This window comes from Mobula hypostoma, chromosome 11 (assembly GCF_963921235.1).
Source record: "Mobula hypostoma chromosome 11, sMobHyp1.1, whole genome shotgun sequence".
Classification (NCBI taxonomy): domain Eukaryota; kingdom Metazoa; phylum Chordata; class Chondrichthyes; order Myliobatiformes; family Myliobatidae; genus Mobula; species Mobula hypostoma.
Window position 1 is genome coordinate 42,637,170 of NC_086107.1, and position 18,252 is coordinate 42,655,421.

The window sequence follows — 18,252 nt, forward strand, 5'->3', positions numbered from 1 at the left end:
GTGTCACACACGGTTCAATACATTATTTAGACCTACTTTATCTTTGCCATACTGTTTCTCATCTCGCTGAATTTAGTCCTCTTTCAATTAGGATGTTTTAGATTTATCCTTCGCTCATCCACCAGAAACAGATCCAAGGATGCCTCCTATGCAGAGCTAAAAGTCAATTTATTAAGGTTATTCTTTCAAATACATTTCAGAAAATATTTTCTTCCTTTCCCATTTGCTCTAATATTCCAATTAATAGCAGGGTAATTGAAAGCTCCAGTGCATAACTCCCTATAACTTCTGCCATTTCCAATGGGATCCCACCAAGTGACTCCCTTGCCCATTCGTCCCTCCTCGTACTTATCCTTGGTGGAACAAGTGCCACTCCTGCCCCTAAACCTCCTCCCTCACTACCATTCAGGGCCCCAAACAGTCCTTCCATTTGAGGCTACACTTCACTTGTGAGTCTGTTGGGGTCATCTACTTTATCCAGTGCTCCGGTGTAGCCTCCTGTATATCGGCAAGACCCAACGTAGATTGGGAGCCCGCTTCACCAAGCACATATACTCCTTCTGCCAGAAAAAGTGGTGCCTCCCAGTGGCCACGTATTTCATTTCTACTTCCCATTCCCTTTCTGAATGTCAGTGTTCTATAGCTGTGATGAGGCCACACTCAGGTTGGAGGAGCAGCACCTTGTATTCCATCTGGATTGCCTCTAAGCTGATGGCATGAATATCAATTTCTTGAACTTTCAGTAATTGCACCCTGCCCCCTCACTATTTCTGTTTCCCTCTCTTACCTGCCCATCTCCTTCCTGTGTTGCTTTCCCCCTTCCCTTCTTTCCATGGTTTTCTGCCCTCTCATATTAGATTGTCCCTCCTTCAGCCCTTTATCTCTTTCACCAATCGACTTCCCAGCTCTTTACTACACCCCCCCTTCCCAGTTTCACCTATCACCCTGTACTTCCTTCCCTCCCCCCACCTTCTTGCTCTGACCTCATCTTTTTTTTCCAGTCCTGATGAAGGGTCTCAGCCTGAAATATCAACTGTTTACCCTTTTCCATTGCTGCTGCCTGGCCTACAGAGCTCCCCCAGCATTTTGTGTGTGTTAATAAAGGACGTTGCCAGGACTCGAGGCCTGAGTTGTAGGGAAATATTAGGCAGGCTAGCACTTTTTTCTTGGAGAATAAGAAACTGAGAGGTACTTTTGTAGAGGTAGATAGGGTACTCACAGGATTGGGAAATCAAGGACTGGAGAGAGACAGAGGGGGAAAATGTATAGGAACTTGAGGGATAACTTTTCTTTACACAGGGGGTGGCATGTATCTGTAAAGATAGTTGAACAGGAAATGTTTAGAAGGATTGGAGCCAAATACACATAAATTGGGATGAACTTGTATGAGTATCTTGGTCAGCATGGACCAGTTTAACCAAAAGGTCTGCTTCTGTGCTGTTTGGCTGAATGACTAAGTCAGTCCACTGACTGGATGTTCCTTAAAATATGTAAATACAAGATTAATAAAGGCCACTGAACATATTTATAGAAATGACCAGCATTACATAAATGATGCCATTAAAACACTTGTATCCACAACTAGTACCACAATGCTTGAGCATCATATTAATTCTGAGATAGCTTCTCTCATTCTAATCAGAAAGGCAATCAAGGTAAAAAAAAATGTTAATATGCTTCTCGGTATCCTATCATTTGGCTACAATACCCAGCTATCACAGAATAAGTGATACAGTATTATTCCTAAAACATACTAGTTTGGAGCCAATACATAGATCTGCATTGTCATTAATCAGAGCAAATTTTAGCTATGTTCAACAAATAGTCTGTTATTGTAGGCCAAATGAAAAGCAGTTCCAGTTATTACATGTTAATTTGTGAAACTACTATCATCACTGTAGAAGCATGAATATATATTTATGTTTTAATTAGATCTTTTTCGAACACAGAGAATTTTTGATTCACTGGCCTTTAAAAAGATGTAATTAAAACATAAATGTTTGTTCCTCCCAGCTTTTTTTCCACTGAAACTATATGTTTAAGTCTATGAATATTTATATCTAAGTTACATAAATGGTTTAATCATTTAATCATGCTGTTATTGAATTAAATTTGCAAGATTACAACATATCAAAAGATATTCAACTTAGTGTTACTGTTTATCTTTTACATGAACTAGTCTAAATCCCACATATCTGACTTGCATACATATTTTTATCTTCCTTTCAACCAACTTGTTCTCAAAACTAAATGCACCTCTGAATTGCGTGACCTTACTATGCTTTATGTCCTTTGTCTCTACAAATAATTTTACACCTGAGCTACTGATGTTTAGGTTTATTTTAAACAATCCAATTGTTTTTTGAAAGGTAAGTTCTAAAGTACCCAATGAAATAGTTCATGTCTTATGCAGAATGAAGCTCTATACTTGTATATCAAGAATTAAAACCATAGACATATGCTTCAGGATCTCACATAAATTAAAATGATTACTAATTGCAATTAATGATGCAAACTAATGGAGTAGAAAAACAAAGAGTGTAACACCAGTGCTTAAAACTCAGTTGCAAGCATTTCTTATTAGTACATTTTTGCATACTGTAAGTGAACATGGAGTGTTTCTTTTAACCTTGTTTCTACTCCTACCTATTAAACAACATGGTTCCAAACAATGCAGTGAACTACACAATAAACACTTTAATAATTACTAGTCAACAGCAGATACATTGTTCCAGAAAACTTCTAAGTACTTTTACTGGAAATGTGAGTGTGAATAAGAATGCTTTGCTTTTCTATATTTGATTAGTATCCTGCCTTTACCAAGTTAACAAAAGAACCTATTTCCTCTCATAAATGCAGGAAGGATATTTAGTATTTTTAGGCTGGCCTTGCAATTTCTTCAGCAATTGAGACTACAGCTGGCAGCAGTTTGGTAGTTAATCATATGGGTTAATCAGAAGGTTTAAATAGAGAAAAATATCAAATTTCCTCGAGTCAACATTAAGTTTAGCAGTGAAACTATTAATTTTAATAATCTACTTTTTATCAGTCTTGCTAAAGCATTTTAAAATGTGTTTTATTTACAAGATAAATCAAGGCAAGGTGATGTAACTATGGTAGTATAATTTTTAAGGGAGTGTCAAATGACAGATGCAGAGCACCCTCAGGACCTAGATTGCTGGGCCTACAGATTTTCCAGACTATTGAACATCACTCTTACTATTACTGTATTCTATACTCTTTCACATGTTACACAAATGTACAATAAATTTTCCAGTGATCCTAGTGCTATACAAGCACTCTGAACTCTGGCTCCATTGTACTTTGATAATACTTTGACTTTGAACCCTTCTTATGCTTTTGCCGTCTTGCATTCTCAACCCTGACCCTACCTCCAGCCCAGTCCAGACCCTTGCTTCTTGCTGCACACTTATACTTATACTTATACTCTAGGTCCCTGACTTAGATTCTGGACTGATGAGGGGGCCAGATGTGAAGCATCAGGGATTCTGAACAATCCGATAATGGATTATTGGAATTTTATTGTACTTTTATAAGTCCTCCCTGGTTTACAAACACTTGCACTTGGGAGACTGGTGGGATGGATTTGCTAGTTGCTGCAGCCATCTTCTGCATGGTAGCAATGGGATGTTTCTGGGTGTCTTCTCTTCCAAGCAGATCCTCAATAATCGGGTACTGGGTGCAGAACTAGAATTGCTGGGCAAATTCATTCATTTACTCAAGTCAGTGAGACTGGCTTGCAGTCACTCTTCCCATGCCTACTCGTCTCCTGTCACAGCCATTTCTGCAATCTTCTTCCACAGACCGATTCCACTCATTTCCAACTAACGAACACTTCAGGTTACAAACAATTCTGAGGAATGGAACTCTGTCATAACCTGGGGAACAGCAATGCACATATTTTTGGAAGTTTAATACAAAAGAAATCCAATATAGCATTATAGCCATGAGGTTATCACTAGCTTCTTCACAGAGTAAAATTGACTGAGTATTTGTAAACGGAAGTGCATGAATCCTTAGTTTATAAATACAAGCACAGGATAACAACATACAGAAAGGTATCCCATATAAATTATCATCTAGTCAGAATATTATGTCTAATAGTGGGCACTAAAATTTATAATCTATGTTGTGCATTAAAATGTGAAGGAGTTTTACTACTGTGATGCTTGAGATGAGAGACAATAGCTAGGAGGAAGAGGACTGAAGGATCATTTCCCTTGGACAGAAAAGGTTTCAGGGAAATTTAAAAGAGATGTTTATAATTTTGAGGATATTTGACAAGTAACCACAGTGAAGTGTTTTTACTTGAAGGATGATTGATAACCAGACACATCAGAGATCATTGGCAAAGGAATCCATTGGGCAATGAGGGGGAAATTATTTAATGTGGTTGTAATGGAATGCCTGAACAACTGGTGAAAACATATTGAATTCTTAACTTCTTGAAAAGAATTAGATATAGAGATATTAAGAAGGAAATCTCCAGCTCCAGCCCTTCCAGACTACTCTGCAATTCAGTACAATCTTGGTTGATCCTCCATGTCAATCCCACATCCCCACTCTCTCCGCACAATCCTTGATGTCTTTTGTGCCTAGAGATGTAGCTAACTCCTTCCTCATGTGTACTCTGTGGCTTGGTTTTTAGCACCTTCCATGATAGAGTTCCACAGATTCACCATTCAATGACTTATTATTTCATCTCAGCCCTAGCTATCTTACTCCACATTCTGTGATTTCTGGATCCAGACCCTACAGTTACACTGTCCTGTCATAATTTTATATGATTCAATGAGATCCCACCCCATCCATCAACTTTCTCATTAATACAGACCTAGTTTTTCAAATCTTTCCTTATACAATTGTCTTGTCATTATCTATACTCCATTTATGGTAAGCATAACCTTTCTTCGCAGAAGGAGACTGAAAGTGCACTTGATAGTGCAGGTATTGTTTCATGAAGATAATGTAATAAAGACATCTTTACTTCTGTATTCAAAATACCTTGCAAAACGAAAGTCTGTGATTTCCTTTCTTGATGCTTGCATTACTTGCACATTTGTATTTTAGTCGCTAAGTTACTGGGTTTCTGTTTTCCTGACAGAGGTGGATAATTTTGTATTCCCCATCTTTGCACACTTACTCAACTTGTGAAATCCCATTAAATCCTCTTTGTTCCACGCAGACTCATAATATCATGCTTGTCATAAGATTAAGGCACAGATTGTACAGTACAAAACAGAATTCGGATATTCCTGATTCTAGGGAGTTGCTTCTTTTCCACTATGATGAAAGTATGTATTTGATAAGTAACTACTTTACTATCATCCTTAGCAACAGGCAAGGTACCAAATAATTGGGGAAGAATTAATGTTGTTCCACTGTTTAAGGAAGGCTCTAAAACTAAACCAGCAAATTATAGGCTGGTGAGCTTGACATCAGTAGTGGGAAAGTTATTGGAAAGTATTCTAAGGAACTGGATATATGTGTATTTGGATAGGCAGGGACTGATTAGGGATAGTCAGCATGGCTCTGTGAGTGGTAGGTCATGTCGAACCAATCTTATAGAATTTTTGAGGAAGTTACCAAGAAAGGTGATGAAAGCAAGGCATGGACTTGAGTAAGGTATTTGACAAGGTTGGTTGGTCAGGAAGGTTCAGTTGCTTGGCATTTGAGCTGAGGTAGTAAATTGGATTAGACACTGGTCTTGCGAGAGAAGTCAGAAAGATGTAGTAGATAGTTGCCTCTCTGACTGGAGGCCTGTGAGTAGTGGAGTGCACAGGGATTGATGCTGGGTTTATTGATGTTTTATCATCAGGATGATAATGCAGTAATCTGGGTTGCAAATCTGCAAATTACACCAAAACTGGAGGTGTAGTGGAGCTTGCAGCAGGTTCTGGACCAGCTTGAAAAATGTGCTTAAAATGGCAGATGAATTTAATTCAGAGAAATGGAAGTGTTGCACTTTGTTAGGACCAACCAGGGTACTGTGAACAGTAGGGCACTGAGGAGTGCTGTAGAACAACAGGATCTGAGAGTACAGGTCCATAATTAATTGAAAATGGTGGCACAGGTAGATAAGGTAATTAAAAAAGCTTTTGCCACATTGACCTTCATAAATCAAAGTACTGAGTATACGAGATAGGATGTTAAGTTGAAGTCATATAAGACGTTAGTGAGGCCTAATTTGGAGTATTGTGTGCAGTTTTGGTCACCTACCTACAGGAAAGATGTAAATAAGGTAGAAAGTATACAGAGGAAATTTCCAAGGACATTGCTGGAAATGAAAGGTCTGAGTTATATGGAAAGATTGAATAGTTTAGGACATTATTCATTGGAACATGAGGGGAGAATTGATAGTATACACAATTCTGAGGGGTATAGACAGGGTAAATGCAACCACCTTTTTCCACTGAGGTTGAGTGAGATTACAACTAGGTGTCATGGATTAAGAGTGAAAGGTGAAAAGCTTAAGGTGAGCATGAGGAGCAACTTCACTTAGAGGATCATGAGAGTGTGGAACAAGCTGCCAGCACAAGTGATACATGTGAATCGATATCAACATTTGAGATAAGTTTGGATAGATACATGGATGACAGAGGTATGAAGGGCTATGGTCCGGGTGTGAGTCAATGGGACTAGGTAGCTTAAATGGTTCAGCATGAATTAAATGGGCCAAAGGGCCCGTTTCTATGCTGTACTTTTCTATGACCCTAGTATTCTCTTATCAGCGTCTTTCTGCTGAAATAAGATATGGATGAGGTTGTAATGTCATTCCCAATTTAGGCTTCAGATTTGGAATAGTTCCTGGTGGAAAATGAATATGAAATCTTTGTAACAGCATGGTGAAAAACAGAAATAGCTCCATTCTTGCAAGTTGTTCTCCAAGACAGTGTCTTCGACCTATAAAATATAAAATTGAAGACAATTTATCCAACTTCGTTTTTAAAAGTGAAACTTGTTAATTGTGTATTAACACTACTTCTTCTCCAAAGAGATATTATAAAATTACTTCTACTCATATACCACTAAAATCTTGAAAAACCTTGTTCATTACATGGCAGATTTTGTTGTGAAAGTAATGACAGTGGTTGCTATGATTTATGCTTTAATCTAGCAGCATCCTCTGTTAAGAAAACATACAATCACATTCAGCAGCTGATCCCACAAATGTACTGCTGCAACATAAGCTACATATTTTTCTGCTACCCATTTGAATACAATGAACAATGTAACATGTTACTGATATCATAGATATGGATTAAGCTTGCCACAGAACAGCCCTTTAATGGCATTGTAAGTCTTAGTTATTAATAAATAATCTCTCCAGCATGGAAAATCAACTCTTGCAAGTTAACTCTTACAAGAGGCGCCACGGTAGTGCAGTGATTAGCATGATGCTGTTTCACTCGGGGCATCTGAATTTAGAGTTCAATTCTGATGTCCTCTGTAAAGAATCTTTTTAGGTCCTCCCCATGGAACATCTGGGATTCCTCCTACAGTCTGAAGGCGTACCGAGTAGGTTATTTAGTCATTCTAAATTGTCCTGTGATTAGATTAAAGTTAAATCATGATTAACTAGGGTTGTCGGGGGTTGCTGGGATAGGGTGGCGTAGCTCAAAGGGCTGAACATGCCTTTTCTGTGCTGTATCTCTAAGTGAAAATGAAGTCAGGTGTCTTGCTCTTTTGACTTTTGATTTTCATTTTTTTCCTGTTTAAGTAAGTTGCTCAAAAGTAAAAGTCAAATCTTTGGAGTAATACCTAAGAGGTAGTGACCAGAAGTAATTAGTGACTGAATTTTTACTTGCAAGCTATATGCTATAGTATTCTAGTTAGTTATGTCTAAGACCTCTGGGCTATGGTAGAGTGCCCCTGAAGCACACCCTAACATGTTTCTTACTCCAGACTGAATCTTCTGCATTTTTTTCCCATCACAGTGTCAGTTCAACTGACAGAAAAAAATCTGCATTTTGGAACAGTCTATATTGATGTCTCTTGCTGAAGCAAGAAAATTTAATATTGCTAAATATGTCACACAACTTACCAATAGAAAATGGAACAAATGCTTCTTTCTTCACAAATTGCCCATTTTTGTCTAGGAATCTTTCAGGACAAAACAGATGAGGAGAATTCCAATATTTTTCATCAAAATGTACAGAATAAAGATTCGTTATAACTGTGGTTCCCTTTGGAATGGAATAGCCTCGAACAATAGTATTCTTGGAAGTTGCACGGAAAATACCAAGTGGTGCTATGTTGCAGTATCTCAGAACTTCATGCAGTACTGCCTCTGTGTATGGCATCTGTGACTTGTTTTCCAGGGAAGGTATTTGGTTTTTACCCACAATAATGTCAATTTCCTGATGGACTTTTTCTGTAAAGTAAAAGAAATAAGAATCTTAAGGATTTTGTTTCAGCAATTAATTAAATTGGAAATTATTTTTGTTCTGGTAGCACTTTAGAATTGCTACATAAACACTAGGGACTGTGGAAATAAATAAGGCAGCAATGGTCAGAATGTATATTAGATGTTTCCCCATTGTCTAAGCCTTAAATAAACTATTTTCCCTTTCCTGTTTTCCATCAATTCATCTGTTATTTAATATTACTATAAATGATGGCAACTTCTGATTTGGTGTCATATTTTATCCTCATTCCCTTGTGGCAATGATGAAAATGAGAACTCAAGATTCCCTATACCAGATAGGAATAAATATTATACAGCTTTTAATTTACAATGACTTTTATATATCTGTCATAAACTAAGTTTGCATAGGCTTAAGTGTTGTTTCAATGCAAAATCTATATTTTTTATGCCGTGCTGATATGAATGATTGTTTTTACTTCTAGGAAATTTGAGTTAAAATTAACAATGTACAGATGTTTTCTAGTAAATTAAATCAAGTGAGCCTTGGATTTTAATGGTTTGAATTTAGGTTGACAGTCATAGTCTCTTCAGCTCAAAATCCACACCAAACAGTAACCACCCATTTAAACTAATCCAGCTTCCTCTCTATACTGCTGATCATCTACACATTGCAAGATGTGACTAGCAACCTGTACCACTTTGGGATATGGGAGGAAACCACAGGAAATCTCTTACAATCACAAGGAGAATGAGCATTCTCCACACAGATGGCACCAAGGCCAGGATTGCACCTGGGTCTCTGGTGCTACAGGGCAGTAGCTAGCTCTACCAATATACGATAGGGATAAAACTTTCTCAGAGGGAAGAAAATAGTTAAAGTTCACAACAAAATTAGTAACAAAATAGTCCAACTTCCTATAATTTCTCTGAGTTATCTATTTGAATACCGTGTTCTCACCTTGAATGTTTGGATACAGTGCCATGTACAAGATTGCCCATCTAAGTGCATTAGTTGTAGTCTCTGTTCCAGCTATAATGAGTTCTCCAACAGTAAAAATTAAGTTTTCTTTTGAAAAGGAAGATTCAGGATCATTAATATTCTTTTCTAGTTCATCCAGATATGAATCAATGAGATGCCGAGGTTTTTGAGGGGTTCTGTTTTGGGAAAAACGGTGTATTATCTTCAGCAAAAAGTTGTAAACTTCAGCTGCATTTTTGAACAAACGTTGATGTTTTCCAAATGGTAGTAGCCCAATCCAAGGGAAAGCATTGTACAGAAATGTCCAAACACTGGCAGCCAATTCAATATTTTCACTAAATATCTCAATCATATGCTGATAATCAGTGTCATCATATGTGAACCGCTCTCCAAAAATGATCAAGTTTGTGATGTTGGAAACTGCATTAGTTACAAGGCACTTAGCATCAAATGGCTCTCCTTTGTAGGTGTCAATAGCATCCAAAAAAATCATACATTCCTCAGAAATTTTGTTTTCAAAGCTCTTTTTACCCGGTCCAAAGCAGCGAAAGCAATTCACAGTGACCTTACGATGATCAGTCCAACCACGACCATATTTGGAGTTCAAAAGCCCTAGGAAGTTTCCAAAATTAACAACATAATATACGTAAATTAATATACAAGTTAGTAATATTGATTTGCATAGACTTTTTTTCCTCTCCAATCAAACAGTTTCAAAGGTGTTAATTTTTTGGGGAATGACGTGAGTAATGTTCATTTACCCACAACTGAAATCTCATTCACTGGCTTCATACAGTTTGTTATATCACTGTTATTTTATTGTACTGGACATCACACTCCTGACGAGTGAATGTTGAACTTGAGTGCTACTCCATTAGGCATTTTTACTATTTTCTATTGCCATCCATGGCATTTTAATATTCTACATGCAATACAGTGGATCAAACTCTAAGCACATTTAGGTCACCACTCTTAGCTTCTTGACTGTTATTTTCCATTTTAGTACCCGAGTTTACCCGTACTGAAATTCATTAGCTCATTTACTCAATTAGTATCTCTCATAATTTAATGCTGCTTTTCACAATGCACCCCGAAAATTGCAGAGATCCCAGCATCTCTGAAGATCTAACCTGGGCTCAACATATTGATGCAATTACAAAGGCACAACAGTGGCTATATTTCATTTGGAGTTTGAGGAGATTTGATATTTCAAAAGTAAAGAGATAGTATACTGTAAAGGGCAAGACACTTAACAGTGCTGATGAGCAAAGATCTTGGGGTCTAAGTTCATAACTCCTTGAAACTGGCTACATAGGTTGAGAGGGTGATTAAAAAGGTATATGACATGCTTGGCTTTATTAGTTGAGGCAATGAGTTCAAAAGTCAGGAAGTTATGATGTAGCTTCATAAAACTCTATTTAGGCCACATCTGGAGTAATGCATACAGTTCTGGTTGCCCCATTATAGGAAGGTTGTTGAGGCTTTGGACAGGGTGCAGAAGAGGTTTACCAGGAAGCTGACTGGATGAGAGGGCACGTGTTATAATGAAAGGTTGGACAATTTGGGTTGTTTTCTTTGGAGTGGCGAAGGCTGAAGGGACACTGACAGAGGTTTATAAGGTTACATGAGGCACAGGTAGAATGGACAAACAGCATCTTTTTCCCCAGGGTTTGAAGATCTAATACTGGAGGGCATGCATTTAAGGTGAGAAGGGTTAATTTTAAGAGGTGTCGGGGCAAGTTGTTTTTTTTAAAAATAGAGAGTAGTGGGTGTCTGGAATGCATCACCTGGGTTGGTGCTAGAGGCAGATACATTAGAGGTTTTTAAGAGATGTTTGGATAGGCCCACGAATGTGAGGTAAATGGAAGGATATAGACATTATGCAGGCAGAATGGATGAGTTTAGATGGCCATTTGATTACTTGACTGGTTCATCACAACATTGTGGGTGAAGTGCTTGTGGCTGTGCTGTATTATTCTATGTTCTATGTCACCAAAGACTCCAGCAAATTTCTACAGATGAACCATGGAAAGCATTCTCACTGGTTGCATCACCATCTGGTATGGAGGGGCTACTGCACAAAATTTGAATAAGCTGCATAAGCTTGTAAACTCAGCCAGCTCCATCGTAGGCAGTAGCCTCCCCAGCTTAAAAACATCTTCGAAAGGTGATGCTGCAAAGATGCAGTGCCCATCATTAAGAACCCCTATCACCCAGGATGTGCCTTCTTCTCATTGCTACCATCAGGGAGGAAGTACAGGAGCCTGAAGACACATGCTCGTCATTTTAGGAAGAGCTTCTTCCCCTCCACCATCAGATTTCTGAATGGACAGTGAATGAATTCATGAACACTCGCTCACGTTTTTTGCACCACTTATTTAATTTTTTGTATGTTTGTAGTAATTTATTTTATGTATTGCACTATACTGCTGTCACAAAACAACAAACTTCACAACATGCCAGTGATATTAAACCTGATTCTGATTCTCTAGGTCAGTGCTTCTAAGAGTCGTATCATTTAAAGTACATTTTCCTCTTATAACTGGCTTCCTAAAGTGCAGAACTCACAGGTGTCTGGATTAAACTCCCTCTGCTATTTCTCTGCTACACTTTCCGATTGCTCTACATCCCGTTGAATCCTTTGACCACCTTCCTTGCTCTCCACAACTCAGCCCATTTTTATGACACCTGCAAACTTGCTAATCAGCTCACTTACATTTTCACTTAAATCATTTATATAACTACAGAGGTGTCAGTACTGAACCCTAGGGAATACTGCTGGTCACAGAACTTCAGTCTGAATAACACTCCTCGTCAAAAGCTTTAAAAGTCCATATATAACTCAAAAATTATGCAACCAAATTTGTAGGACATGACCTCCTCAGCAAAACGCCATGCTGATTACGTTTTTCCAGATGTTAGTAGATCCTATCCCTAAGAATTGTCTCCAATAATTTCCCCACCTCTGATGTAAAATTCACCAGCTTTTAATTTCCTGGTTTCTCACTTCTGTCCTTCTTATGGAGAAACATTAGCTATTCTCCAGGACCTCACCTGTGACTAAAGAGGGTACAAAGAAATCTGTTGAGGCCCCTGCAATCTCTTCTTTTGATTGTCTCAATAACCTGGGACGGACCTGGCCCTGGGGACATTAATGTTTTTGAAGATCCCCATACTGCCTCCTCACTGATAGCTGCATGCTCTAGAATACCAGCATAACCCTCCACGACCTCATTAGCTCAGCCATGTTGATACATCTTGGTGGTCCACTTAGTTTTGTCCACAATGAGGATGAGCTTGCTGGGAAATGTCAACAGTTCTGTATTTACTTCCCTGTAAATGTCAAATAATTTGGGTCTTCCCCATAAAATGATATTGTGAACTTGTTGGTCAAGCTCTGCGAATAATTTCAGTGACACTGAATTCCTGTAATGAAACACAAATGCTGCAACTATACAGAATTTATTGCTGGGAAATTCACCTACTGAATCCTCCCGAGATTAGACTTGAATGGGATCAGAATACACAGGAGTAACTGTGAGGGAGAAGGCATGTACATGGTAATCAACACTTTCTAATATTCTAATTTAATGATTTTTTTTAATGAGTAGTTAGTTTATTTAATTTTTACAAATTTAAAATTTTATACATACTTCACAATTTTTAATGGTCATTGAATCAACGAGAGATGCTCAACAGCTGTGGCAGGGCTTGAATGCTATCACTTCTTGCAAAGTTAAATCAAACAACATGGGAGACAGCAGGGCTTCGCTTCCAGGTGAACTCAATACCTTTTATGGTTTCTTTGACCATTAGAATATGGAGAAAAAATTGCAAACCCCCACATCCCCCATGATCCTATGTCTCTGAAGCTGATGATGCGGACTGCCTTCATGAGTGTGAATCCACGGAAAGCATCCGGACCGGATGGTGTACCTGGCCATGTACTAAAGACCTGTGCTGACCAACTGGCTGGAGTGTTCACTGAGATATTTAACCTCTTGCTTCGGCAGTGTGTGATACCATCCTGCTTCAAGCAGGCTTCGATTACACTAGTGCCCAAGCAGAATGTGATGATCTGCCTCAAAGGCCCAGTTGCACTTACATCCATAATGATGAAATGTTTTGAGAAAGTTAGTGATGAAAGAAATCAGCTCCTGCCTGAGAGACGACATGGATTCACTCCAATTTGCCTACTGGAGCAACAGGGTCACAACAGATGCCATCTCATTGGCTCTTCACTCAATCCTGGAACATCTGGACAGCAAAAACCATATGTCAAGATACTCTTTATTGGCTACAGCTCAACATTCAATACCATCAACCCTTCAAAATTAATCAATAAACTCCAAGACCTTGACCTCAATATCTGTTTGTGCAATTGAATCCTGGATTTCCTTACTGGTAGAACCCTGTGAGTTCAGATTGGTACCAGCATCTTCTCAACGATCTCCATCTGTACAGGTGCACCACAGGGCTGTCTGCCTAGCCCCCTGCTCTACTCACTTTACACCAATGATTGTGTGGCTAAGCACAGCTCCAATACCATATTTAAGTTTGCTGAATTCACCACTGCTGTGGGCCGAATCAAAGGTGGTGATGAATCAGCAGGCAGGAGGGAGACTGAAAATTTGGCTGAGTGGTGTCATAATGACAACCTCTCACTCAATGTCAGCAAGACCAAGGAACTGATTGTAGACTTCAAGACAGGGAAACCAGAAATCTATGAGCCAGTAATCATTGGAAGTTCAGAGGCAGGGAAGGTTAGCAACTTTAAGTTCCTGGGTGTTACTATTTCAGAGGACCTATCCTGGACACAGCACATAAATGCAACGTGAAGGAAGCATGGCAACACCTCTACTTCCTTAGGAGTCTGCAGAGATTTGGCACAAAATCTAAAACATTGACAAATTTCTATATATGTGTAGTGGAGAATATATTGACTGGCTGCATCACAGCCTGGTATGGAAACACAAATGCCTTTGAACAGAAAATCCTACAAAAAAATGTAGTGGATTTGGCTCAGTACATCATGGGTAATGCCCTCCCAACCATTGAGCACATCTGTATGAAACACTGTCACAGGAAAGCAGCATCAATATTCAGAGATCTCCACCATCCAGGTCATGCTCTCTTCTTGCTGCTGTCATCAGGTAGAAGGTACAAGATCCTCAGGACTTGCAGCACCAATTTCAAGAATAGTTACTACCCCTCAACCATCAGGCTCTTAATAAAACGAGATAACTACACTCACTTGCCCCAGCATTGAAATGTTGTCACAACCAATAATCTCACTTTAAGGACTCTTTATCTCATTATCTCATGTTCTCGTTATTTATTGCTAATTATTTATATTTGCATTTGCACAGTTGTTGCCTTCTGCACTCTGATCTTTCATTGATCCTGTTATAGTTACGATTCTATAGATCTGCTGAATATGCCTGCAGAAAAAAGAATCTCAGGGTTGTATATAGTGATATATATGCACTTTGATAATTAAATTTACGTTGAATTCGTTAGAATGTTACAGACATTCACAAGTTTGAAGTCTCCAACAGCTTAAACAGGTAGCTCAATCAGAGATGCAGCCTGGCCTAAGTATTTCCAGCATTTTCTGTTTTCATTACTGGCAGATTCATACTAGGCTTTTCAATTTCATTTGCAGAATATAAATTATTCACTGTAGTGAGATGTGAATTCGCATTCCCCTCCAAGTTCCACACACTTCTGATTTGTCAGTCCTTTGTTGTTACTGTGTCTAACTCGAGACCCAGCATCACTGTGGGGAAAGCCTTCACTAAAAGGTCTGCAATGGGTTAAGCTGGCAGCCTACCATCATTTTCTCAACGACTTTTGAAAATGGGCAACAAAAACTGTCTGTGCCAGTAATGCTCATTCTGAGCATGAATACCTAAAGGAATCATTGGTCACAGGCTTTAGGTTATTAGTCCAGTTCGAAAAACAGTTCAGCACACTTCATTTTTTATCTCCGTGACTATAACACTGCAGCCCTCCAAGATTGCTTCAGCTATTCTGCAGTTGAAATGCTTGTTCATGCTTTTACTAGCCCTAAACTTGATTCATTCAACAGGCTCCTAATTGGACGCTGTAATCTTGAGCAAAAGACAAATGCTGGAGGGACTTGGGGTGTCAAGCAGCATTCCTGTCTGTTTTCTCTTGTTCTAAGCTCTATAAACTAGAGACCATTTTCAACTTCTGAAGTCCTTATCCTAACATATACCTTCATCCACTCACGTGTCTCATTTGGCTTCAGATTTTAAAAACCAACTGGACTTTAAAATTCTCACCATTTGTTTTCAGATCCTTCTGTTCTCATCCCCACCCTCCTCATCTTAATAATCTCGCTGCCTAGCATCACTGTGGGAAATCCTTCACCCAAAAATAAAATGCTCCTCCAATTCTGGCCCTTTAATTATTCTCAAATTTAATCATTCCTTTATTGTGAAAGGTACATTCCGCTGTCAGGCTCCTAAATTCCATAATTTTCTTTCAAAATTTCTTGCCTCTTCATTCCTCTTTCAAGATGTTCATCAGTACTTCCTCCAGCCACAATTTCAATCATCTATTCATTGGTCTTTATGAATTTCATTGTCAATATTTTTAATAACTCTCTTGGGAACTTACTTGGTACTTGCCATATACAGTGCCTATAAAAAGTATTCACCCTCCCTTGGAACACTTCATATTTTATTGTTTTACAACGTTGAATCACAGTGGATTTAATTTGGCTCTTTTGACTCTGATCAACAGAAAAAGACTCTTGTGTCAAAGTGAAAATAGATCGCTACAAAGTGATCGAAATTAATTACAAATATAAAACACAAAATAATTGATTGCATAAGTATTCACACCCTTGAAGTCAGTATTTAGTAATTACAGCCTTGAATTTGTGTGGATAGGTCTCTATCAACTTTGCACATCTGGACACTGCAATTTTTTCCCATTCATCTTTACAAAACTGCTCAAGCTTTGTCAGATTGCAAACCCAGCAACAAATTCTCAATTGGATTGAGGTCTGGTCTCTGACTTGTCCACTCCAGGTCATTAACTTTGTTGTTTTTAAGCCATTCCTGTGTAACTTTGGCTTTAGGCTTGAGGTCACTGTCTTGCTGGAAAACAAATCTCCCATATTACAGTTCTCTTGCAGACTGCACCAGGATTTCCTCCAGGATTTCCCTGCTTTTGCTGCATTCATTTTACCCTCTACCTTCACATGCCTTGTAGGACCTGCCGCAGTGAAGTATCCCCACAGCATGATGCAGCTGCCATCATGCTTCACAGAAGGGATGGTGTGTCTTTGATGATGTGCGGTGTTTGGCTTATGCCAAACATAGAATTTAGTCTGATGGCCAAAAAGCTCAATTTTGGTTTCATCAGACTATAGAATCTTCTTTCAGCTGACTTCAGAGCCTCCCACATGCCTCCTGGCAAACCCTAGCCAAGATTTCATGTGAGAATTTTTCCAACAATGGTTTTCTCTTTGCCATTCTCCCATAAAGCTATGACTGGTGAAGCACTTGGGCAACAGTTATATGTACAGTCTCTCGCATCTCAGCCACTGAAGCTTATAATCCCTCCAAAGTTGTAATAGGTCTCATGGTGGCCTCCCTCACTAGTCCCTTCTTGCACGGTCACTCAGTTTTTGAGAATGGCCTGCTATAAGCAGATTTACAGCTGTGCCATATTCTTTCCGTTAATGATTGACTTAACTGTACTCCGAATTATTCTGTGGCTTAGCACTTTTTTGGTATCTATCTCCTGACTTAGGCTTTTCAATAACCTTTTTGCAGAGTTGCTTGGAGTGTTCTTTTGTCCTTTGTGGTGTAGTTTTTGCCAGGATACTGACTCACCAGCATTTGGACCTTCCAGAAACAGATGTATTGTTACTATAATCAATTGAAACACCTCGACTGCATACTGGTTGTTCTCCATTTAACTAATTATGTGACCTAAAACCAGTTGGCTGCACCAGTGATGGTTTGGTATGTCATTTTAAAGGTGGGGAAAATACTTGTGTAATCAATTATTTTGTGTTTTATATTTGTAATTAATTTAGATCACTTTATTTTTCACTTAGACACAAATGAGTCTTTTTCTGTTGATCAGTGTCAAATATAAAGCCAACTTAAATCCACTGCGATTCAATGCTGTAAAACAATAAAACATGAAAACTTCCGGGGGGGGTGGGGTGAATACTTTTTATAGGCACTATACAAATCACTGTTAATCCTGAAAAATGAAAAAACAAACTGCACCAATCTACATGTTAGCTTTTGTTCCCTGATAAGTAACTCTGGTTCAGCAACATCTATCTTTCATCATTTCTAAACTTCTTGTCTCAGCAAAAACACATCATATATTTCTGCTTTCGTATAAAGCACCCTTTATTGCAACCCTGTGTTTCTTTTCTCCTCTGTTCATGAAGAGATCAAAACTTACCGGCACAGTTGTTGATCATCTGCAAAAGATAATGAATTGAACATGGAACATAGTACGGCACAGTACAGGCCCTTTGGTCCACAACGTTGTGCCAATCTTTTGCCCTACTCCAACCCTTCCCTTCCACCTAGCCCTCCATTTTTCCTTTATCCGTGTGCCTACCTAAGGGTCTATTAAATGTCCCTAATGCGCCTCCACCACCACCCCAGACAGTGCACTCTATGCAAATATTACTCTCCGTGTTTAAAAAAAACACCTATTCCCCCCCCATACTTTCTTTCAACCACCTTAAAATTATGCCCTCAGAATACTGATCATTGTTTCCCTGGAAAAAATGGCACTGGCTGGCTACTCATTCATCTTATACACCTCTATTGTCTTTTCCCATTCTCCCTTGCTCCAAAAAGAAAAGCCTTGCTTGCTC

General features: G+C 38.8%; 1 protein-coding gene across 1 annotated transcript in view; it reads right to left on the reverse strand.

The window, feature by feature from the left end:
- Positions 1-6,748: 6,748 nt before the first annotated feature.
- The window catches only part of LOC134354205 (vitamin D 25-hydroxylase), a 45,288-nt gene continuing 33,784 nt past the window's right edge, over positions 6,749-18,252 (reverse strand). The window contains exons 3-5 of the mRNA XM_063063097.1: positions 9,348-9,980; positions 8,066-8,395; positions 6,749-6,924 (exon numbers count right to left, since the gene is read on the reverse strand). Coding sequence (XP_062919167.1) covers positions 6,749-6,924; positions 8,066-8,395; positions 9,348-9,980 — 1,139 coding nt within the window. The remainder of the gene's footprint in view (positions 6,925-8,065; positions 8,396-9,347; positions 9,981-18,252) is intronic.